Source organism: Cavia porcellus, unplaced genomic scaffold (genome assembly GCF_034190915.1).
Source record: "Cavia porcellus strain 051 isolate PalLab524CR breed Dunkin Hartley unplaced genomic scaffold, mCavPor4.1 scaffold_28, whole genome shotgun sequence".
NCBI lineage: Eukaryota > Metazoa > Chordata > Mammalia > Rodentia > Caviidae > Cavia > Cavia porcellus.
This window is the reverse complement of record NW_026947511.1, coordinates 4901570-4927386: the sequence shown is the minus strand read 5'-3', so window position 1 is coordinate 4927386 and position 25817 is coordinate 4901570. Positions and strand designations below refer to the sequence as shown.

Here is a 25817-nt window from a genome sequence, read left to right as displayed (position 1 = left end):
TAGGTTATATTGATAAATACTGTCAATTATAATAGTTAATATCCCTCTCCTTCTTGCAGGTCAGTTTTTTTGTGGAAACAAATGTTGTGATACAAAAGAAGGCTTAAAGAGTTGGGAAGTTAATTTTGGTTATATTGAGCATGGTGAAAAGAGAAATGCACTTGTTAAATTAAGTAAGTTGACTTTAAAGGGCATAAGATTGATTTCTTCATTAATCCCAGCACTCAGGAGGCTGAGGCAGGAGGATTACTGCAAGGTTTAAGGCCAGGCTGGGCTACAAAGTGAGTTCAAAACCAGAGATCCTGTCTAAAAAAGAAATAAAAATAAAATAATTTTTGATTTCTTCCAACTTTATCTTTAATTTAGAATTGAAAATACATGAAACATTTAGAACTCAATATAAAAAAATGTCAGTATATCTTCCTGGTAGTGTACTTACAGCTTTCTACACTCAGAGATTTTTGAAGTTTTTATATTCTTAGCATTATAGTGTTATTTTGACAACAGAATTATAATGTTAAATGCAAACTGGTAATTGGAGAGTGAAAATTTTTTTCCATTAACTTGAGTATGTTACTAAGCTGTATACCTAAGAGTCAGAGTATTACAAAAAGCAGTGTATTATTGCCTAACTTTCTAGCCATAATGTTGGAGTATGGATAATAAATAAATCTACTCTCTTTGGAAGTCAGTAAGGACACCTTTTAGGAAATTATAACTGTTTTCAGTGTCTGTCTTAACAACTGATGGATAGTACTCCATAATGTATCAGTTTGTTTTACTATGCATGCTGTAGAATCTGTCTTTTTTAAAAAAATTTTTTGAAGAAACTGAAACAAAGCAAATCAGAAGAGAACAGTGCAAGCAACACAGCATTTCACAGCGAGACAACCAGACATCAACAGTGGCTACCGTAATGTCTCTTGTTTTCTTCGAAATAGTTGACCATACCTTCATACACAAGAATATGAAACATAGCAAAATAGTATGAATCCATAGAATCTGTCCTTTTGTCATATTTTTAAAAATTAGTCTTTACTTGTCAGCTGTTCTTATTCCTCCTGTGTAAATGGTCTTTAGTGTACTCTGGGTCCCAAGTAAATGTGGCTTTCAGAGTTTTCTACCCAGCCCTTATGGAGTCTCCAGTTTACCCCCATGACGTCAACACAGACTGGTCCTGAATTCTGCTGGAGATGCTTATTAGTGAACAATGTGGACAAATTAGAGCAGAAGACGAGACAACAATTTTCTGTCCTTTTGAGAGCTCTCAGGGCAATTCAGAAGAAATGACTGTACCCAAATTATTACTTTATATAATATTGTTACATGGTGTTAGACATCTTTAATTTGCCATACTGATGTTCACATTAAATAGACCACAGTTAAGTTGACAGCACCATTTGTTGTTTAGACAGGATTTTGCTACGTAGCTCAGGCTAGCTTTAAACTCTTTAACTAGCTTTAAACTCTTTAAACTCTTTGTAACGCAGGCTGCCCTTGAATTTGTTGAGACCTCCTGCCTCAAACCCAAGTGCTGGGATTACCAACATGCACCACTACACACCTGCCCGACAACACCGTTTTAAAAATGATGTCATATTAAAATATTTTTGATTCCTTAAGCATTCTGTCATCATTTTTATTATGTATGTAGTATACATGACCTTTTTTGTTGTTTTTTGAGACAGTCTTACTCTATAGTTCAGACTGCCTTTGAACTTGCTGTGATAGTTTTTTCCTTGTAGTAAGGAAACACATAGAAAATAAAGATTTATGATATTAGAAGTACAGTTGCAACATAGGTATTTAAATTCAGCAATTTAGTGGTATCTTTTTTTTTCTTTTTAGGGTTATGCCAAGAATGTTCCTTTAAATTAAATTTTCACCACAGGTAAGAATATCTTTATTCATTTATTTTTAAATATCATTTTTTCCTCCTCCTTTTTTTGTCTTCTTTTAATGTTAAGAGTAACAACATTGCAACTGGATGTGTGGGTTTACATCTATAACCCCAGCCCTCAGAAGACTAAGGCAGGATTGTATTAAATTCAGTGCCAACCTGGGCTATACAGGGAACCCAAGGGATGCCTGAGCCACATATTGATACCCTGTCTCAAAAGAAAAAGCAAAAAGCATCATTGTTACTCCATGAATAATTTATTATCCAGCTCTTTTTTACTCTTAACAGAAGTTTGCCTAAACTCCACAATTAAGAAATCAAGTGGAATCAACCAACAATTATCCTAATGTAGATAAAAATAAAAACTGTGAATCTGTCCTCAGGAGTCATTATTCATAAGGATAAATTGGGATCAGAATCTAGTTGGATTCAGCTAGGAGCACTTTGTCTCCTATGGTGAAAGTTTAGGACTTTTTTTTTTTTTTTTTTTTTATTTTTTGAGGCAGGATCTCACTGTGTAGCCCAGGCTGGCCTCCAACTCATGGCGATCCACCGTCTCAAGGACGTTTCTTCAGTGGATCTTTTAATCATGTACTTTACTCTTTCTATACTTTAAAACAAAAAAGTTTCTTTGATTATTCTAAATATTTCCTCTTTTATTGAAATTCTTGTTTTGAAGTTTTGTTTTGTTTGAGACAAGGTCTCATAATATAGTTCAGGGTGGCCTTAAACTCACTTTGTAGCCCAGGCTGGCCTGAGCTCATGGTGATACCCCTGCCTCAGCCTCTCAAATGCTGGGACCACAGGCTTGCACCACAATGCCTGACCTTACTTATTTTTTAAAGAGAATAAAACCAAGCAAAGCAACAAAACGAAACAAAGCAAAATAATGAAAACACTCTTGGATTTCAAAAACAAGACTGTGGGAAATCAGTAATAATTACTGTTTTGCACATTGTTATCCTACAGATAGATGCTCAGACTGCTAGGTACAGGCATGTAGTTAAACAGTATAAGCCCTAAGTTGTTTCTTTACTTCAGTTGCTATTATTTCAGAAATTTCAGGTGTGTGGCTTCTAACTTCTGTTTCTGTCTCCTGGACTTGTTCTGGGTGAGGTATAGCCGTGCAGAATTAAGCCATATAAGTACTAAGTATTTCTTTACTTCAGTTGCTATCATTGCAGAAATTTCAGATGGTGACTTCCAATTTCTTTTGTGTCTTGTGCCTGTTGAATTTGTTTGGGGTAGGGCTCACCGTGGGGTGTGGTTTTTTTCTCCTTGCCTGCAGCAAGGGGCCTGGTTTTCTTATTTTTGCTGGATTCCTGGATTATTTCTCTCCATGGCTTTCAGGTCTCATTTTAGATCTTTCCCGGTTCCAGGGGACCCATTACCCTCCTTTTTTCCTCCTTCATGTTGCTATATTCCTGTGTCTGCACACCAAATCTTGGAGAGGCTCTTTCTCTGCTGTTCATCACTCCACCATCTTCCCAAAAGTCTAAAATACCATTGTTTATTAATGTTGGGGATAGTCATTTACCTACACTAAGTTTCTTAATGTAGACAGGTAGTTGTTGCTTGAATTGTTGATTGTATAGAAAAGTAAGCATTATTGTGTGACTACATAAAAGAGGGAAATGGGAATTTACCATGCTGTGTTCTAGAAGAGCAATTTTATTTTAATATTTTTTAAAAACTATCAGTACGTGTTAGCAATATACAGTGATAACGTTCATCAAATGGAATTTGTACCTGTACGTTATCGACCTTAATTTTTTTTCTCCTTCCCTTCCCCTCCCTTTAAACCCTTTCTCTCTTCATGTACAAAGCTTTATGAACTCATAATCATTAATCTTCCTTTGTAACTGATGATCTCACTCTGCTAGCTAATCAAAAGTACTGCCAGTCTATAGTGGGTCACCTTTGTACCTCCTTTGTGCATATATAAAAGCCCAGGCCTTCAGAAATCAGGGTATGATATTCTGGGAATGATCCTGATTAGTATCTTTTGACACAAATATATCTGCTTCCAAATTGTGGGTGTTGTTTTGGGTTTCTGCTTGCCATTGCAGTTGTACCAGTCTACACTCCCACCAACAATAGAGCGGAGTTCCTTTTTCCCTGTAGCCCTGCCATTGTTTGTTATTGGTTATTTCTTGATAATAGCCATGCTTTCTGGAGTGAGATGGCGTGTCAGTGTTGTTTTAATTTGCATCTCTTGAATGACCAGTAATGTTGAATATTTTTTCATATATTTATTTGCCATTTGTACTTCTTTATCTGAGAAGAGTCTATCCATTTCAGATACCTATTTCTGAATCATGTCTTTAAATTTGAGGGGTCTGATTTCTTTGAGATTTTATTTATTTATTTATTTTTGGCTCACTGTCACTGTACAGTTCAGGCTGGTCTTGAGCTTACTTTATAGGGTAGGCTGGTCTCGAACTTATAACGATCCTTCTGCCTCAGCCTCCTGAGTGCTGATATTACAGTCATGTGCCACCACGCCTGGCTTTTTGAGTTCTTTATATAATCTAGATAGTAGCTCTTTACCTGAGAAACAACTGGAAATTTTTTTTTCCCACACTGTGAGTTGTCTCTTCATTCTCTTGGGGGTTTTCTTATGCAAAAGTTTTTAATACGTTTAAATCCCAGTTGTTGATTCTTTGTGATATTTCCTGTATCATTGAGGTTTTGTTCATTAAATCTTTGCCTACACCAGTATCTTCAAGAGTTGTACCTATTCTATCTTTCAGTAGATTTAGTGTTTCTGTTTGAATATGTAGATCTTTGGTTCATTTGAGTTTTAGTTCAGTGCGCAGTGAGAGATATGTAACTAGTTTTAGTCTTTGTTACATGGAAAGCACCAATTTTTTAAAGAGGCCATCCTTATCCCAGCAAAAGTATTCGGCTCCTTTGCCAAACATAAGGTGGCTGAGTGTGTTTGGAATTGTTTCTGCATCTTGTAGTCTGTATCCTTGATCCTCAGGTCTGTTTTTTTGTTTGTTTGGTTGGGTTTTTTTGACAGTACCATGCCAGTTTCATTACAGGAGCTTTGTAGTATAATTTCAAGTTAAGGATGGTGTTGCCTTGTGCAATTTTAAATGCAAAGGCCTATGATGGTAGATATATGTTAGAATTTTTAGTTTGGAGCCAACATGGTAATATTCTTAGAAACTATGTTGTAAAGTAGGCTTCAAAGTGATTCTTGTGACTCATTTAAATGGTATTTTTATCTAGAGTTTATCACTGTTGCAGAAACTGATTCTCATTTCAAATGTTAAAATTAGGCTCATGTTGAATGAACTCTGCTATATCTGCCATTTTGAGTGGGTGAGAGTACCATGGCCTTTATCTTATAACACATATGCAGTAATTGGTTTGAAATTAGACGAGTATTCTTCTTACCTCCATTTAGAAGGCTGCTTGTTGGGCAAGCCGCTTAACCTCTCTAAGACCCAGTTTTATCATCTGTAAAGCTAGGGATACTAAAGGAGTAGTGGAGAGGAAATTAAAGTATGTAAAGTACTTGGCATATGATAAATTTTAATCCCTTGGCATTACTAATAATTAGACAGAATTTGTATGACTTGCCATTATTATTCTTGTCAAGTTTCCCAAGTAACAATTGGTAGTCTAACAGTGAGATTGTATGTGTTGATAAACATTTTAAAATCAGTTTTGGGCATGATGATGCATGCCTGCTAGTCCATTCAAGAGGACTGTGAAAATCAAGGTAATTTGGGCAACTTAGCAAGACCCTATCTCAGAAGATTTAAGAAGGGGCTTGGAGTGTAACTGAGTGGTACAGTGCAGGTAACTAGTTAAGTAGATAGGTAGGCAGGTAGGTAGGTAGATAGACAGATTGATTGATCTTAAAATTAGCAGAATTTTTTCAGATTACTTGAATAGCTTAAACCTTCATTTTTCTTTTTTATCAGTGACACTAAAAGAAACTAGAAATTTCTTTGACCTTAATATTGAGCCTTATTTCCAAATTGAAATGACTTTGATGCAAGAGAAAAAAATGGTTATTGTTGCAAATATATTAAAACATTTGGTATAGTTATCTTGAATTAGAAGTTCTGTCAATTTTTTTTAACTAAACCTATCATCTTTTTATCCTCATGAGTCCCAGTATCATCATTTCCTAAAGTCAGTTGCTTACCAACCATGATACTGACTGGCTTATGACACTGGCCAAGAAGAGATGAAACTACAGCAGTCAGAGGATAAATTATAGGGAGTCTGAAATTGGCTTAAGGGGTTACCAAACACCTTTCATCTTCATTCCTTTATACTTTGATTGTGTTCCTGTATTTTAGGAGTTTCCTATATACTAGTGGTTTAGTGGTTTCTTACTGTTTATGTTTTTTTCCCCTGTGTATATGAATATGAATTATGTGATGAGAAATGAAATTTGTTAATTTTTTTTAAATGGCTAAATGATAGAACATAGAAAAGATTAATTAAAGCTGATTTATATTTACTAGAGGCATATTTGGAACTTGTAAAAATTCTTTCTTTTATAGTTTAGGCTTTATTATATTCCAAAATTGTCTTAATATATTAACTTAAAATATTTACAGTCATTTACGGTCCCTTATAATGTAAGTTACATTTTTTAAAAAATGCTTTAACTGATACACTTTGTTCCCTAGTTTTTATTTTTTGTAAGGTCAGTTGAAAAGATTAACCTTAATTTCATATTGCTTAATGTAAAGGAGAAAAGAAATCAAGTCTGGCAAAAGAAAGGCCAAAACCAAAAAAGGCTGTGAAGAGTCATCACATAGAAAATCCAGATTGTCTCCTGAAGAAACTTCCAAGAAGAAAGATAAAGGTAAAGAATATTAAGATACAGTATCTACTTATATTTCTGAATATAAATTATAATCTGCCATGTCTCATGTGAAGAATTCAATTGCTGAATGCATTTAGGATTTTGTTTTAGATGTGGTTGAGAATTTAGATATGAATCTATAAGGGATTTGCAGGAGTTTTAATAACAGGGTTGGTGTTGGTTCATTTTTGGCAGATAGCATATTGTATAATATTATGAACAGTGTTATATTTCCTAGCTTTACCTAAGACTTGTTACCCTAGACAAAGCACTATGTATTTTGGAGTAATATGAATACTTGGCCTTTGTGCCAGTCTAGCATATTTTGGAGAATCAAATAATGAGAAAGGTGATGCTTGTAGGCTGGGAAGAGAACTAAGAAATCAGCCCACCCTTCTTGTGAGCCAGCTGGCACACAGGCTGGGAGACAAGAGTCCTTACCCCCACCGCCACCCCCGCCTTGTAGGCAACTAGCTGATTTGGAGAAACACAGGCTAGGATGATAACAACTAGGGTACAAAAACAACTTAATGCTTGTATTAATTGATGGACTTTGCAGGCCTAAAGCTAGTAGTCTGAGCATCTGTTTAGAGGATAATGCAATATTGCATGTGGAGGATTTCCTTCTGTCTTGTTTTTGAAATCCAATATTGTTCTGTTTTGTTTTGTTGTGTTTTACTGTTTTATTTCCTTCAAAATAAAAAAATAAAGTAAAATTTAAAAAAAGAATGTGAAAGGCACTTTGAATACTAAAAGTTTTATGGCCATAAGAAAGTATAAAATTACAGTGCTACGATTTGCATTAAAATGATCTGTGTGGATTTTTTTTCCATTAGTTTATAAGTTTTTTGAATAAGACACTGATGTAAAGCTGAGTCCTTAGAACTTAGCATGTTTTTGCACATGTATACTTAGTTAATAATTATCAAATTCAAATCTGCCAGTCAGCTGCTTACTTTTTGCCTAGCAATCTTTGGTCTCTCTAAACCTCATTTTCTTTTTTCATGTAATGTTTAAAAACATTTGTGATATATAATGAATACATTCATTGTGAGCAATTGGTTCATATCCTTTGTGTAAAGTCAATTTAAGTTTATGATTTGTGATCTTTTTAATGATTTCTTGTATTTTGTTTGCCAATATCTGGGATATTTTTGCATCTGGGTTCATTAAAGAGATTAGCCTTTTATTTTTCTTTCCTTGTCTAGTTTTGGAATCAGGATAATGCTAGCTTCCAGGAATAAGTTTGATACTATGCTTTCCCTTTCAGTTTTATTGACGAATTTGAGGAGGGTTGGTACCAGGTCTTCCCTGAAGTTCTGCTAGAATTCAGTGGTGAATCCAGTTTGTGGGCTTTTTCTTGTTAATTTTATTACTGTTTCCATTTTGTTGCCTCTTAACTCAGTTTATTCATTGGATTTAGAGTTCTTAGAGCATCTTGGTTTACTTTTGGTAATTCATATATATCTAGGAATTTTTGCATTTCTTCTAAGTTACCCAATTTATTGAGTATAATTTTCAAAGTAGTTTTTTTTATGACCCTCTGGATTTTGGTATGATTTCCATTTTTTTAAAAATTACTAATTGAATTGATAGGATTTTTTTCTTTCTTCTTTAATATGTCTATCTAAAGATTTATAACTGTTACTCATCCTTTTAAAGAACTAACTCTTTTGATTCATTGATCTTTGTATTGTTTTTTAAGTCTCCATTTCATTAGTTTCTACTCTGAGCTTTGTTTTTCCTTCTGTTAATTTCAGATTTGAATTCGCTTATTATTCTAGGAAGGTGATGGTGAACCCTTTGAGATGAGAGATGAGTGCCACAAACTGCTTCCCCAAATCCACTTGTTTATCACAAAGTGTGAACACTGCAATTAAATCTGAATTCTGAGATTTTAGTTTAGAAAAACCAACTCATGTTAACATCTTTCATCTTAAAAGAAAAACACAGTAACACATACCATAGCTTTGCCACTGCTGCCCTAGGATCTTTTTTTTTCCCCCTGTCTTTTGAGGCAGAGCTTCACTATGCAGTTCAGGGTGGCCTTGAACTCACTTTGTAGCCTAGGCTGACCTCGAACTTGTAGTGATCTTCTCTGTATCAGCCCACCTGAGTGCTAGAATGAAAGATGTGTGCCACCACACCTGGCTTGACCTAGGACCTTGAGATGCATTATTAGGTTATTTATTTGGCGTTGCTCGATTCTTTTAATGTGTGCATTCACAGCTATACACATCCCTTTTAGAACTGCTTTCATTGTATCCTGTAGGTTTTGGCATGTGTGCTTCCTTGGTCAATTTGATTCTAGAAACTTTTTTATTTCTTCCCTGACTTCTGTGATCCATTGATTATTCAGTAATATATTATCTATTGTCACTTTGTTCAGTGGTATGGTTTAGCTCTAATATTTGTTAATTTTTGTCTGGTTGATCTAATTGTGAAAGTGGGGTGTTGGAGTCCCCTGCTATGATTGTACTGATGTCTGCCTTTGTTTTTTTTTTTGAGACAAGGGCTCACTATGTAGTTCAGGCTGGCCTGGCCTTATATTCACGATGTAGCTGAGGCTGGCCTTAAACTCTTGGAAATAGACCACCACAACTGATGTATCTGTCCTTTTATGTCCAGTAGTTTGGGTTGTGCAAACATTTAGTGCATAGATATTTATAATTGTTACCTCTTCCTGTTAAACTGTTATCTTTACCAGAATGTAGTGCCCATTTTTATCTCTTCTGACCAGTTTCTGCTTGAAATCTGGTGTGTCTAAAAATAAGATAGCTATTTCAGCTTACTTTCAGGCTTCATTTGCATAGAGTATAATTTTCTATTCTTTCACCTTTAGTGTATAAGCTTCCTTTTAGATGAGGCATGTCTCCTGTATGCAACATATGGTTGCAATTTTTTTTGATCCACTCAGCCAGTCTGTCTTTTGATTGGGGAGTTAAGGTTATTGGCATTGGGTGTTATTACTGTAAGGTGTGTACTGCATTATTTTTCCAGTGCTGATTCCTTTGATAATTTTCTTTTGTTTACTTTCCCATTGACATGTACTTAACTTTCTTTTGAGCTCTTGGATGTTGGTCTGGGGTTCCTTGAGTATTTTCTGCAGTGCTGATTTAGTGGTCATGTATTTCATTAGAATTTATTTTTCATGCAAAGTCTTTACTTCCGCATCAAATTTGAAGGCCAGTTTTGCAGGATATGGAAGTCTGCATTGGCAGTTGTTTTGTGGCTTGAAAACTTTTGTTCTAAATTGGCCTTTAAGTTTGTGCTTTTATTTCTTAGAGGCTTGCCTTTACAAGTTACTTGCTTGTTTTCTTAATAGCTTTTAATGTTGTCTCCTTTTGTTGAATTTTTGGAATTTTGATTATGATATACTTGGAGAAGTATTTTTTCTGTTCATGGCTATTTGGAGTTGTGTATGCCTCTTATATTTGAATATTAAATTCTTGTTTTAGGAATTGGTTGCTATGATTTCAATAAAATTTTTACACTTTTTGATTGTCTTCTGGTTTTTCTTTTATTTCTATAGTTCTGATTTTTTTTTTTTTTTTTGAGTCACCTAACATTTGGATCCAGCTTGAATAGTGTTTTGTCAGTTTTTGTGTATCACTGAATTTTGGATACAATCACCCACCTTGTCTTCAGCTTCTGACACCGTGACCTCATATTGGTTGAATCTAAACGTGCTTTGTATTGAGTTTTTTGTTTCTTATATTTCTACTTGCTTTCTTTTTGTAATTTTTATAACTAGTTGTTCTTGTTTCATATTGTCTTAACTGAATTAGTTTGTTCTTTAAGTTTGTCAGTTTATTAGTAAAATCATTTACCTGTTTAATAAAACCTCTTAAAACTTATGAAACATCTTATGAAATTGCTGAACTGTTTTTTCTTTGAGCTCTTCAAATATGGGGACTAATTGGTTTTTTATTTCTCTGTCTGTAACTTCCTCCACTTCAGGATTTAGGAGGTTAGCTTTTGAGGGGCTGAGGAGTTTTCAGCAGTATCTCATTATCCTTGATTTCTCATGTTTCTATTGTTTTTGTACTAAAGGTTAAAGATCAATTAGAAATACCGTGTCTATAATTATCTCTTTAGCTAGAGTTTGTCTTTCTGTGATGTATTCTCCTGTTCAGTTATGTTTTGGCGTTCATACCCCTCTTCAACGTACACAAGTATAATCTCTGAGGGTCTGTTAGTGGCCAGCCTTCTGGAGGCTTGGTCACAAGCCCCGCCCAGAAAGGAGAAAAGGAACCACAGTAATGATGATGATACAGAGACTGACTGAATGTTAGCATACAGCAAAACAGTTAACAGCAGCAACTATGCCACCATAGTTCATATTTCTATGCAATAGCAAAGAACTCTTAAGGTATAGACATACCATAAGAACCAATAAAAGCTACAATAGGAAAGAGACCTGCAGCAATATGGACACAAAGACAAATCAGTGTTGTAGTATATGTGCTGCCAAAGTGAGCACAACAAATCTATACTATCACTAGAAAAGAATTCAACAGCTCTTAGTCAACTAAATATCAAAAAAATTTAATAATTCTTAGTCATAATAATAATAATGAAAGGAACAGAAAACGGGAAAAATGAAAGAAGTAAAATTTTAAAAAGAAAAGAAAGATGAGGAAGAAAGAAAAGTGAGATAAGCAATTCAACTAAAGAGGAGTTCATAGAATTAGGTAAAAGTAATAAAGAAAAAAATAAAATAAAGAGCAAAAGAAAGAAGAAAAAAAGAAAAGAAAAGCCCCAAATCAAACAAAAAAAGTGAATGCAGTGTGTGTTTGGATGAATGGTTTCTTTCCAAGACCTGTAATAGTGGAATCCACTGGTTATAAGGGAAGGATAGTGGATCACAGCTAAGGTGTGTGTGTGTGTGTGTGTGTGTGTGTGTGTGTGTGTGTGTGTGTACTAAATCCTGTCCCAACTTTCCTGCTGATAGGATGTCTTCCTTAGGGCTCTTACTGTTTGCTCTCTATTACAGCAACCTCTCTGTTGCTGCTCTCTCCATCTAGCTTCACAGCCTGTGGAATTATGAGGTGCCTCTGGGATACGGTAACCAACAGAGCCAAGACTTATCCTTGGTCGTGTTGGCAGATGGGGAAATCAAATAGGCCACTGAGCTTGGTGCTGGATATAGGCAGTAGGGCTGGAGTAAGAGTGTCAAGTAGTCTACTGAACCTAATGCCCAGCCCCAGAGAAAACCACATGTACCTCTTGACCTTTTACCACAGAGGACAAAAAAATATGTCTTAAACTGAGCTCACCACTGCTTAAACTTCACAGGGAATCTATGTCTAGCCAATATATTCTCCAAGACTTACTTGTGTCCATCTCCCACCCAGATACTGGTAGGTCGACCCCAGAAACTTTAAAGTACAGTTGACCTGTGGCTTCTGATTCTTGGAGTAGCACAGTCTTAAACTGAACCCCTCCCTAAAATGGCTCCTGAAGAATCACTCCCAAGTATGCCAGGTACTGCAGTGGATTTCTGCTCCAGCTCTACCTTTTCATGCAGAGGGAATTACTTTCAGACTGAAATCCCACACTGTATTTGCATTTTACAGTAATCATGAGTTTTATTGGGGGGCTTGTCTGTTTTTTTATTCTGGGTTCGCCAGCCCTCTTTCCTTTGTGTTTGCTAAAACAGATCTATTCCCTGGGAGCCAGAATTAGCTTTCCAAACTGCTTTGTTATTTTATTTTACTTTATTTTATTTTATAGAGAATAAAACCAAATGAAACAAAACAGACTAGAGTCAATCAAAACAAAAGGATGAACATGGTACATGACTTAAAACAAAATTCAAGGAGATCTACAATGGCTACCATAATGGCTCTTGTTATCTTCAAAAGAATTACCCATATCATCAGGCATAATAAAATTGAACAAAACAGTACAGAACAAAGCCAATAAAAAACAATGGAAATAGTATAGGACTTCAAAAGAGGATAATAGTAAAACCATAGTGGGTATCATAATGTATCTTATTGTCTTCAAAGTAGATGCCTATATCATCAGACATGATACAATCAAACAACACACAGTAGAATAAAATCAGTCAAAACAAAACAATGAAAGGGGACTTCTGAGAGAACATGGCAGATAGATAGCAGCTACAGTGGCTCTCTGAGATAACCAGCTTAGATTTGAGGAATGGTGTGGGGTGGGGAGCCCTAAGCTGGGGGAGATATACCCTGCCAACCCAGGAATGAACTAAGCTAAGAGAAACAAACTAGAAATGCAATCCTGGTGCTATGACTGGAACAGCTAAACTCTCAGTGCTGAAGCTGGAACCCGCATCTCTGGAAACCGCGGCTTAAATTTCCTGCTGCATCTGAATCGGCACAGCAGGGACAGAGACGTAAAAGCTCTGAGAGTGGGAATCAGTGAACCGAATTGAGAACAGAGCTGGTGGGGAGCCCTGCATCAACCTGTGGTGAGTGAGAGGAACAGGGACCCTTCCATAGACTAGGAGGCTCCAACAGAGGATATTCTGGCACCGGGCAGACTAGCTGGAACAGGACACTGCCGTGACTGAAGTCACATATTCCTCTCTCAAGTGGGATTGGTGGGGAGCGCTTGACCTGGGTGACACCATGGACTAAGACCCAATAGGCTAGCCCAAACCAGGTCCCCTGTGCCTGGCAGTGCACCCTAATGCAGTGAAGCTTTCAACAGGTTGACTGACCTGGAGAGGTAGGCCCAGCATAGGCTGCCAAGGTCTATGTCTCCCTAGTACACTGCAGTGGGCGGGAACACCTAGTCGGCGCGATTCATACAAACTGTAACTGACAAAGAAAGAAACTAGGCCTCCTATATACGCTTGTGTGGAAGGAACAAAAAGTATGGGAAAAGGGAGCAATGAGAAAGGGTCCTCAGTCCCCAATCCTGAGAACACTGATCCAGGAAAGGTAAATGCAAAGGAGAATGAGGACAGAAATATCAGGCACAGCACCAATAGACATAAAGCGATATCTCTGGGACCTCATAGATGAGTTCAAAAGTGAAGTATTTAACCAAGTAAAGCAAGATATAAGTAGAATAGTTAAAGAAATGCTAAGCACCTCCCAAGAAAAAACAGATGGTGGAATGGAAGAACAGAAAAAAAGGGAGAATTGTTTGATGGAGAAAATAGAGAAAACATAGAATACATGAAGCAGGTTCAAAGAGATTACCAGGAAACTAAAAACTCTATTGAAAGCTGGCATAACAGTTTGAAAGAAACTAAGGATAGATTATCTGAACTGGAGGACAGATTTATAATGTGGGAGCATGAAAGGAAAAACTTAAAAATAACAAGGAATCAAGCAGTATCAATACAAAGGCTAGAAGATGTTAAGAGGATCTATAACTTAAGAATTAAGAATGTAAAGGAAGAAGCAGGGATACAAACAAATGAACTGCAAAGGCTATTCTCAGAAATAATCAAGGAGAACTTCCCTAATATGGGAAAAGGTAAAGATACTCATATCTATGAGGCATACAGGACTCCAGCCACCTACAACCCAAACAGAACTACACCTAGGCATATAATAATCTAAATTCCAGAAATCCGATATAAGAACAGAATATTAAAAGCTGTCAGAGACAAGAAACAGATCACTTACAAGGGAACACCCATCAGAATTACAGCAGACTTCTTGGCACAAACCGTCAAATCACGAAGAGCATGGGGCGAAATAATTCAAGCTTTGAAAGACAATGACCTCCAGCCAAGATTGATATATTCTGCACAACTGTCCCTAGAAATTAATGGAGAAACAAGGTGCTTCCAGGATTCACCTCTACAGAGAATATTGAAGGACATTCTAAAAGATAAAAAAACCAAGATTCCAGAAACAGTGGCAGAGAGGCCACAATGAATGGAGCAGAAAGTGAAATGAAGAAGACAAACTGACAACTAATGACAGAAAAAGAGCTCAGCAGAAATGAGGCAAAGAAGGTTGGATGGTCTGAATAGCTATTTTGGAGAAAACAAGACATCATAATAGGTAGTGCTGATTTGATATCATCTTGTTTTGAAGTCCCATCAAGCTTTTGTTCTTCGGTCTCCGTCGGTCTTAACGTGTTGTATCTTATTGGATTTTATTATATGTGATAATATAAACAAAAACTTTTATAGACAAGGAGATAATACAGAAACCATTGTTCATTTTCTGTTAGTTGGTTCTAAATACCGTGTTGATCCAGCCTGCAGATCAACAAGTTCAGAACTCCTGGAGGGGAAACGGGGATTAAATAAAAGACATAGGGGAGACAAAAGAGATGAAGGCAAGTTGATGTAATCCAATCAAGCCTCCGGTTTATTCAGAAAATGATCACACCTTTTATAGGCTAAGGGCGGGAGCTGGGACAGGAAGAGGTTAAACAGATGAATACAACAGGATCACTGTCACATCCGTATACGTGACGTAAGCAGGAGAGGATTATGGTTAATGTAGGCAGACGCAGTGCCCATAGGAGAGAGAGGCATCGAGGCAGCAATGCCTGTCACTCGGCTCCCTACACCTTGTAATACTGTCATTCTCTTGAACAGTTTTACATTGTCTTGATATGTTTGATGCTACAGTATACAAAGTTATACTCAAAGATTCCAAGGAAAGAGACACTATGGTAACTACTTTTATGTCTGGATATCTTGTGGTGAAACACTGTTTTGCTTAAATGGTTATGTTTTGACCTGTGTAGTTTGGTTGTTATGTCCTCTTTTATCTCAATCTCCTTTTTTTATTATTTATTCTTATTTTTTTAATTAAGGTTAAAATAAATAAAAAATAGCAGGATATATTATAGTAACCCACTTTGGTTTCCTATTAACTTGATTTGAAACTCTGTATTGCTCTCACCATTGTGTTTTGACTGATTGTTTTGCTTGATAGTACCAAGTCTGAGAGTATAGGCAACAACTGTGAAGACAATAAGATTCACTATGATGCCCGTTCTGGCTTGACTATTATCTTCTTTTGAAGTCCTCTAATGTCTCCAATGTTTTGGTTTTATTGGTTTTGTTGTTTACTGTTTTGTTCAATTTTATTATAACTGATGATGTAGGCAATTCTTTTTAAGATAGCAAGAGGCATTATGGTAACCATTGTTGATCACCTTGTATTCTATTTTTACATTATGTCCATTTTTTTGATTTGACTGACCCTGTTTTGTTATGTCATATTTGGTTTTATTCTCTTTTAAAAAAAAGTAATAAGAACTGTGGGAGTAATAAAACCCAAAATGTGTAATTGTCATTGTAAAAAAGAGAGGAAAAGAAAATGCTCTAAAGGATATAACGGCATGTATACCTTAAGCATATAAGATAGATAACCATATTACTTAGTTTTTGTTGGATCATGGAACAGAACTGTTTGCAATCTCACTATTTGAATGTCCAGTTTATATGCTTTAATTTTGTAACTTGAACAACTATTTCTAAGATGACAATATGTAATCTATTAACTAGTGATTTCCTGCTGTTTATTTTTTTGAAATTCTGTATATCTTATACCCTTTTTCTGTTTTTTTTTTCTTTTTCTCCTTAAATAAAATTAAAAAAAAAAGCAATACAAGGCTTCACATCAAGCTAATAGGAAATAAAAAATGGTTACTGTAATATATTTTGTTATCTTTGAAATAGCTGTCCATGCCATCGAATATATCAATTAAACAAATTGAAACAGAATAAAACCAAACTAAATAGAACAATGAAAACAATATGGGGTTCAAATCATAATAGATTATCAGTGGCCACTGCCTTCTCTTTTTGGACAATTTCTCCCCTTTAACAGGATGTATTGTACATTTTGGGTCCCACTAACTCCTTTAGCTTTTATACGAGGGAAACAATCCACTATTTACCTGTGTGTCTGTGAACCTTTTTACCCCTGAGCATGATCTCAAGTTGTATCCATTTACCTACAAGAGCCTCAAGGTTATCTTTCTTTATAGCTGAGTCGTTTTCCATTGTATAAAAGTGTCAATGCTTTCTAACCAGTCTACAGCTGATGGGCAAGCTACCCACACTTTTTTCTGGTTCCTTGTCACATAGAGCATTATTTTCTCATCTTTGACTTTCAGTCCATAAACATTCTTGCAGGTAAAATATATTTCTTGTATAGAGCATCTTAATGGACGGTATCTCCTGATCCACTCTGCCTGTGTTTCTTTTTATTGGTGAATTGAGGTCACCTATATTAGTGATTATGGCCAACTTTCTCTCCTCATCTCTACTGTGCTATTTTCCTGTCGTTGGTTGCCTGCTTTTCGTCTTCATTCCATTGTCTGCCCTGCACAATGAGCCCCCTCTGCCACTCTTCCTGAAACCATGGTCTTTTTTTTTTTTTTTTTTATGTCTCTCTAGAATGTCCTTCAGTGTTTTTTTGTAAGGTTGATTTGGTGGTCATGAATTCCTTCAATTCTTTGTCATGGAAGTATCTTGTTTCTCAATTAATTTTATAAGCTAGTTTTGCAGGGTACATCAATCTGGGTTGGAAGTTGCTTTCTTTCAGGACTTGAAATACTTCACTCCATGCTCTTCTTGATTTGATGGTTTGTGTCAAGAAGTCGTGATTCTGATGAGTTTTCCTTTATAGGTTATCTGTTTCTTTGACAGCTTTTAATAGTCTGTTCTTGTGTTGAATTTCTGGGATCTTGATTATTATATGTTTGGGTGTAGATCTATTTTGGTTATAGCTGGCTGGAGTTCTGTATGCCTCACTTATCTGAACGTCATTTCCTTTTCCTATATTTAGGATGTTTTCTGTAATTATTTCTGTAAATAGCCTTTGTATTTCATTTGTGTTGACCCCTAATTTTTCACTCACATTTGTTATTCTTAAGTTATGCTTCTTCTTGTCATCTTGTAGCCTTGGTATTGTTACTTCCTGATTCCTTGTTATTTTTAAGTGATCATTTCTTTCAAAATTGCAAGCTGCAGACCTGTCTTCAAGGTTTGAAAGTCTGTCTTTAGTTTCTTTCAAGCAAACTGCTTTGTTCTTTTCTATGCATTATCATTAGTTTCTCCAGTTGCTCTGTGGTTTTTAGTTTTTAGGTTGGCTCTTTCTTGTTTTCTGGACCTTTTCCCTTTCTTTTCAATAGTTGTTGTCTCCCAGGGATCTGGATTTCAGGTCCTGGAGAGGTTGTGATATGCCTTTTACTTGTAGTTGCTTTTTCATCCTATATAAAGTGAGTCAAACTTACAGTGAATCACACTTAAAAGTAGGCAGCTAACATTCAGGCCAGTGTAATATAATATTTGAACAGGAGAGGGCTCCCTTGCTCCAGCTGTGAACATCATTAGCTATGTTGCATGCACATGAATTTTTTTCTTGCATATTATGACATTTTCATTGTGTAGGTGTAGTTAAAATAAATTGAAATATATGTTACAAAGTTTTAGACGTAGTAAAATTCATAGATGATAATGTTTTGTTACTCTTGTTTATTGAGAGTTAGCGTTTGAAACAGAAAGCCTTTTTGTTTCTATCATAATCATTTTCCAACTCTAAAGTAAATTTTTTTTTTTGTCTTTTTCGTTTTTATTGGTACCAGGGATCAAACTCACAACTGCCTGCTTGCAAGGCAGGTGCTTATGCCGCTGAGCTAAATCCCCAGCCTCTAAAGTAAATTTTAACTGATAAATGTAAACATCTCACTTGAGTTTTAGAATTTTTTAGTCTGACATGCTAATAAAAATCTAATGTACAATTTGCAAATTTTCCTGCATTATATAATAGTGTTACATTTATATCATACCTGTGATACCATAGTTATATGATATTATTGATATGATACCATTTATGTCATTACTATGATAACATACCACTACATATTCCAAATTAGAGTTAATCTCTTATTTTGTAAAGGGATATTTGGTACCTTCAGAACAGAAAATTAGGTAGCTGGATACTCAGCATCAGGGATGAAGTTTGGCTTTGAAGATTATATATGTGCATGTAATCTTTTATTTATTTATTTTTCTTTTGTGGTAATTGAAATCAAATTCAGGGACACTTTTAACACTGAATGTATCTCAAGTCATTTTTAATTTTCTTTGAGAGGGACTCATTAAGTTGCCCAGACTATATTTGAACTGGGAATCTTTCTGCCTTTAGTCTCCTAAGTAACTGGGATTACTAGCATGAGTCCAAGTTTGATGCCAGTTTGTGTAATTTAGTGATACCTTGTCTCAAAATTTTAAAAAGGGCTGGGCGGTATACAGCTCAGTGCTAGAGTGCTTATTTAGCAAGGCCTTGGATTTACTCAGTATCGTAATAACAAAAACAAAAATGAGAGAGACAGAAAGATAGACAAAAAAGAAAAATTAGTAAACTTTTAGGAAAAACAATGTGGAACATTTTAGTATCATCCTATCTGAGATCAGATGGAACTGACTTCATATGATGCTTTCTTGTTAGATTGTCTGAATCTGGCCCACACTTAACACACTAACCAGGAGATGCCTAGACCATTGATATTCCTCCTCAAATAAACTTACTGTCTTGGTTTTTTCCTTTTTTCTGGCTTCTCAGCTTTTGCCAACTGCTCCTCAGCTTTATGTGCAAGTGTTAGAGTTCCTTAGAGCTCTTACTATCTTGTCTCTTTTTTTTCTCTCTCTCTCTCTCTGTTTAATCCATCTACTTGTAAGTGTTTAGGTTGCTGTTACTGAAAATATTAAATAAGTGAACAGGTGGTAGATAGCTGGTTGTTAGATAGCTGAATAAATGGATAGAGAGGAGAAAAATAAGACACATCAGTAGCTTCCCATGAAGACCTGTCTGTATGGGCAGAAAGTCTACAATCTCACCCTTCTCACTGTCACCCTTTTCCCAAAGGCCACTTCATCCTTCAGGAGTCATTTTATCTCAGTTTCTCTGGGAGGCGCTTCCTGACACTCTTCATCCTGCTTCCTCAAGATTGAATCCCTCTTACCCATTCATTTTTTTTCCTATTATACATTATAATAGTACCCTATACTTCTTCATCAGAAATACATATAACTTTGAAATTATTTTCTGTATGGGAAGGAACTTTGTGACTTGTTTAATTTTTTATCTCCGATTCCAAAGAACTGTTTCCTCCACAAAGAAGACAGTCAGGTGAGTGAGTGAATCAGTGAGTTCAGTCTGACTCAAAGTTGAAAGGAACTTCACAGATGAGACCTAGAATCATGGCTTAATGGATATTCTATAGTTTTTCTTTTCAAAGTACAGTCCTCTGACCAGAGCATTGTCATTAGTTGAGAAGTTATTTAAAAAAAAAAAAAAAAATACAGCCTTAGACTCCTTCAGATCTACTGACAAGTTCCCAGGATGATTTGGAGGCACAGTAAAGTTTTCAAGAAGCATTGCTATCTGTTACCTGGTTGTTCTGCTTTTGCTTTGGTACTGTCAGTGAAAGGAGTCTGCTACTATCCAGAATAATCCTTTATATTTTCAAGTACTTGTTTTTCCTGGCAGATTTCTCTTAACCTGTAGCCCAAACTTAGAACCGCCTCCCTTTGGTCCCACTTGTGTTCTTTAGCCTCCAGAATAAGCCTAATCTACTTTTGTTGTTGTTTTTTTTTTAACCTGTAGACTTTGAGTATTTGGAAGCAGGTATCATGTTCATCACATTAGAGGACGGCAGGGAAGAACATTTTTTGCTTTCCTTGTTGTTCTTGGATTCATGTTGATCTTTAAATGGCCATTACCTTTTGGCTTATGAGATCTCCTTTGGTATATTGGAAGAATTGTTTGTCTTCATTTGTTACCTTTCCTTTTTTACTTATTAGCCTTCAGAACCTTCAGAAACATTTCCCTGAAGTCGTATTACAGAACTCTATATATAGTGGTGATTTTCAAACATTTATACTAATTATCTTTGGTGTTTTTCTCTATCTCCCTTAATAACTAATGTAGAATTGAAAATTTGTGTTTTATGACATAGCAATGTGTCTTATCCGTTGATAACTGGAAAAGGTCATGATGTCACCTATACATGACTTTGGAAAAAATATTGTGGAAAATGAATATTACTCCTTTTTTTTTTTTTTTGTCTTTTTTCATTTTTATCGGTACCGAGGATCGAACTCACGACTGCCTGTTTCCAAGGCAGGCACTTATGCCGCTGAGCTAAACCTCCAGCCCCGTGGAAAATGAATATTAGTAAACTGTTTTCATGTGTTATCTCTGCAAGTAAAAGAAGTTACTGCTTAAAGCTGGGTGTGGTGGTACACAGCTACAATCTCAGCACTTGGAAGGTTAATCCAGAAGAAACACTGCAAGTTTGAAGTCAACCTAGGCTACATAGTTCAAAACCATCCTGGACTGTATAGTGAGACTGTGTCTCACAAAGAACAGGAAAAAAAAGGAAAAAGAAATTATTGCTTATACTGCAATCTATGAGAGTTTTGTTTTATTTTGTTTTGGTCAGTATGAGTTTTCTTTATATAGGTGCCATTTTTAAGTTTTATGCCACCTATTCCGGTCTATAGGAAAGCATAAGATACAACTTTTTCCCAAAAGGCCTAACATTTTAATTGTAGAGATATGATTAAGGAACCTGTAAGATTGGAAAACAGTGAGATGTTTATCTGCAAGACTATAAACAAACTACATTATTGGGAAGAATTATGCTTGTAACTACAATGGTCATACAACTTAAGACAATCCTTAATAAAATAGTGCTGTTTCTTTTTCAGGACATTCATCCTCAAAGAAACCAGAAGATTTTATAAACAGTAAGTAGAAGTGTGTTTTTATTGAGATTCAAGATATTTGCAATTTGGGTTTCTTATAAATCATATCTTAATCTGATGTGAATTATATTTGTTTTTGTACTCCATGAGAAAAATCATAGACAAAATGCCAAAGCTGGATATTTGTTGCCCAAGAACAATTGAAAGTCTTTTAACAATAGATAGCATTAAAAGTTTTTTTCAGTAAATGTATTTTTTTGGTAAATACAATCCATGCTTTAAAATGTGAAGGAAGTGAAATAGAGAGGTAAGGTTGGAATGGAAAATGAATGGAGATGGGTTCATACTGACGGGGAGTTGCTTATGTTGCATGAGTCTTGAGTGATAGTTTGGCAGTTTTCATTGTTTGCATAAGTGTCTGGTTTGTGCACAGAAAGGAGAAATTGTGGTACTGATTGCTGCTGATTAGTATTATAATTAGACTTAAAGTTTTCACCAGCTTGTATCAAAACAGATTGGATTTCACGCAATATAGTGGTACTTTGGTTTATGAGTTTAATTTGTTTTATGATTTTGGGGAAGGTGGCTGTGTTTGGTGTTTGTAGGGGGAAGATGACCCTGGTTATGTTTGTCACCTGATACAGAGTTCACAAATGGAAACAAAATTTTGCCAAGTGGTTTTGTTTGCAAACAGGAACATTTTTGAACTGAAGTATTGTCATATTTGCTATTAATTCTATTTTCCCCTGCAGTATCACAAAAATAATTCACAATGAATTTAAAAATGTATATAAGATTTTTAAGGTAAATATCAAAATAATAGCAATAAAGTAGAATAACAATGTAAAGCTACAGGTAAAATTGATACATACAGCTGGGCGTGGTGGCTCACTCCTGTAATCCCAGCACTCGGGAGGCTGAGGTGGGAGGATCATTGCGATTCGAGACCAGCCTGGGCTATGAAGTGAGCTAGCTCAAGGCCAGCCTGAACTGCATAGGGAGACCCCATCTCAAAAAAAAAATGATACATATAAATGCATGCCAAAAAGTTTTGTATGATTGTAAAGATACACCACAGGCTTGTCACTGTGGTAACAAATAGGTGCTGTCACGACTGATAGGGTCTTTCTGTCAGCCAAACCAAATAGCAATGCCATAAGTAGAAATATTCATAGTTTCCATAAGATAACATAGAACTCAGAAATCTGAGGTTTTTTTCTGGAAGTTTTTTTTTTTTTTTTCTTTTCTTTTCTTTTCTTTTTTAGACAGGGTCTCACTCTGCAGGTCAGGCTGGTCTTGAGCACATTTTCCTGCCTCAGCCTCCCGAAAGCTGGAATTACAGATATGCATCACCATGCCCCGCTATCTGGCAGTTTTTAGAGGAGAATCTCCTGTGGATTTATGAAATGAGACATTCATTTGTGGTGACTTACAGGCACCATCATATATATATAATCTTCTGAGAGCTAGAGAATTTAATTGTCCAAAGTCAAAGAGTTAATAGAAAGTTAGGTTTAAACACAAGTTTATAATTCCAAAATCTGTGCCCTACATCATCAACTGTGCCTTAGTAAAGCAAAGCAAATGTAGGTCCACTCCTTATGCCTTGATTTTGGCAGATACATTAAATAGTTCCACATTAAATGATTCGATCTGTTTGTGTCTCAGTTCTACTATGAGATGGGCATAAAGAGACCTGTTTAGCTGGATTGTTAGTTATCAGAATCACGAGATTCTGTGATACACAGATATAAAGTACTGTATTTATGAGTATAAATACTCATAAAGCATATGCCTGACACAAAGGGAGTTCTTGATCATCTGTACCTATTATTAATGTTGTGTCACAGCAAAAGGCCAAACATTAAACAGATTCTGTGTTCGTTTTCTAGAACTGATGAGATTTAAATTTCTAAACATCTGACTTATCCACTTGTTATGGTTATTGGGGACATTCTGCATTTTCATGAGTGAGTTTCTAGGAATAGTGGCCACAAAAACCAAGATGATAGGCCTACTTTCATTATTTAAAGCACTTGAAAAAAATTATACACAGTTATAGGTCCTCCACTCTATAGAAAATGTTATAGAATATAGAATTGAAGTAGGTCAAGAAGAGAACAACCAGATTCTTGAAGATACTTGCAGTGTTGCTGTTAGGAAGAGGGTGGGCTGAACTGCAGGTGTTTAGAGAAAAGTTAAAGGATAAGGTAAGAGGTAGGAGGTATGCATGGAAACTATAGATATTTGGAAGGCACCACTATACAGAAGGCTTGTTTTTGTGCTTCAGGTTGGCAGACTTAGATTCTATTAATTAAAACTTTTGAAACAGATGATTGCCTCACTTTAAGGGAAAATTGAACAGTCTATTAAAAGGAATGGAAGCATGGGTTCCTTCATGAGTAATGTGCTCAAGCACAGATTGGACAACTAACTGCTTGCTTATTGGGTATATTGCAATGAAAAGTTTATTCTTCAGATAAGGGTTGAACTAAAGGACTTCTAAGTTTGTCTTCTAACTCACAGAATTAGTGACTTAATTTCTGATTCCCACTTGCCAGTAATCACTGCAAGACCTGACTGTAATGCTGTAAGCACATCACTTGGCACTAATCTTTTTCCTGTTACTTCCTTAGCAGTGCCTTACACACCGGGGGAAGTAGGGCATTAATTTGTAGTGACTGCTACCCTTTGACAACCAGGGTGATTTAGGGTCAGAATTATAAAGTTGTAAGGGTATTTGACCACTTTTTCAGTGGATACTTTTGCAGAAGTAATTATCTACTAAAGTTGTTCTCCACTGATTATGATTTTTTTTTTTTTTAGTAAATTGGATTATCTGGTATAAAAAGTTTGTATATGAAAGCTGGGACATGGGAAATTCTGTCAAGGGAACAAAAAAGAGGTAGTAGGAAGGCTTTTTAAAATCAGCTGCCTGCTTTGTTCTCAGACTCTTAACATAGTGCCAGACCAGTAGCGTTCTCTGTGGCGTGCTAGTGAATTTTCATAAAACACACAGAGGACTTTTATTCTTCTCACATCGGTTTAAGACACTGACAGGTCCAGTCATTGTGTGAGAGTCTTCTTCCCAGGATGCTATGATTTTATCATCATTTGTATATAGATCAGAGAAATACAACACATACCTCCCACTTCTCTCCTATTTTTGTTAAAATCAGTGCCGCAACAGATTCATGGAGGACTAAAGTTCAGGCACAAATATTGATTCAGAGGTCAGTGACTGGCAGGGCAAAGGCTGGAACAGCTGGGGAAATCAATGCTGTTTCACTTTTGTGTTGCGTTGAACTAAGGGACATTCTGTTCTGACAGCCCAAGGTAATAACTGCAATACTAACTTTTGGACTTGCCACTTGCAGTATCTTTAATTCTTTTTGGTCCTACAACAGATATACAACTTAAGATTTTTGTAGAGTGCATATTTCTGTTAGAACCAGTACCTTAAAAACGGTTCTTTCTTTAGACATGGAGTTATTATTGAAGAGGAATTATTTGCTAATACACTTTGTGGAACATGGTTTCATTACCAAATAATATATTTTCCATTATTTAATAATTTTTAGTTGACTAATATAGTTCATTACAAACATAATCTGTTTTTAAAATTTTCAAGATGAAAGTATTTTGTTATTTTTAATGATTTTAAAGTCAGTACATACTCATTGTCTTAGTAGAAGCAATTTAGAAATGTTTAAAGTAAGGGGCTGGGGATTTAGCTCAGCGGCATAAGCACCTGCCTTGCAAGCAGGCAGTCATGAGTTTGATCCCCGGTATCGATAAAAAGGAAAAAGACCCCCCCCCCAAAAAAAGTTTAAAGTATAAAGTGAAAGTATTCAAGGTGCACAGGTAATATAATCACTGTTAAATTTAGTTGGTCTTTGCAATTCTATGATGCATTATATAAATTTGCATACACAAAAATATAAAATATTTTAATGTAAATTGGATTATACCAGCAAACGTTCTGTAGCTTTTAAAAAATTTGATATAGCATGAATATTTTCCCCCAGTAATACCTATTAGATAGGTGAAAATTTTTAAAAACAGTTGTTAGGTATTCATTCAATCAATTCTTAATCACAGATTAGTGAGAAATTTGGTTATTTTCTTTTGTTATACAGTCTGAGTTCTTTGTACATATATATCTGAGTTACTTATGTAATAAACAAATTCTTAAAAGTGGCATTGCCAGTCATAGCACCTATGCCATAAACTGATCTATATTGCCAGATTTTCCTCAAGAAAAAAAGGTTATAGAATTTTTGACTTTGAATAGTGTATGAAAATGGCTATTTCTTCAGTGAAACAGATTTATTCTAATTACTTTAGAATATATTATTTTTACAAAATGTCTGATGTATGTTTTCACAATTCGATTG

The 25817-nt window shown here is 35.5% G+C and overlaps 1 protein-coding gene across 3 annotated transcripts in view; it reads left to right on the top strand.

Moving 5' to 3' along the window:
• LOC100726242 (protein FRA10AC1) overlaps positions 1 to 25817 on the top strand; it is a 45338-nt gene that overhangs the window by 14091 nt on the left and 5430 nt on the right. For 2 of the 3 annotated variants that reach the window (XM_063239379.1, XM_063239378.1), the window contains exons 9-12: positions 60 to 173; positions 1849 to 1891; positions 6622 to 6737; positions 21424 to 21462. In XM_063239379.1, coding sequence (XP_063095449.1) covers positions 60 to 173; positions 1849 to 1891; positions 6622 to 6737; positions 21424 to 21462 — 312 coding nt within the window. The remainder of the gene's footprint in view (positions 1 to 59; positions 174 to 1848; positions 1892 to 6621; positions 6738 to 21423; positions 21463 to 25817) is intronic. The other variant, XM_063239380.1, reaches the window with a different exon arrangement.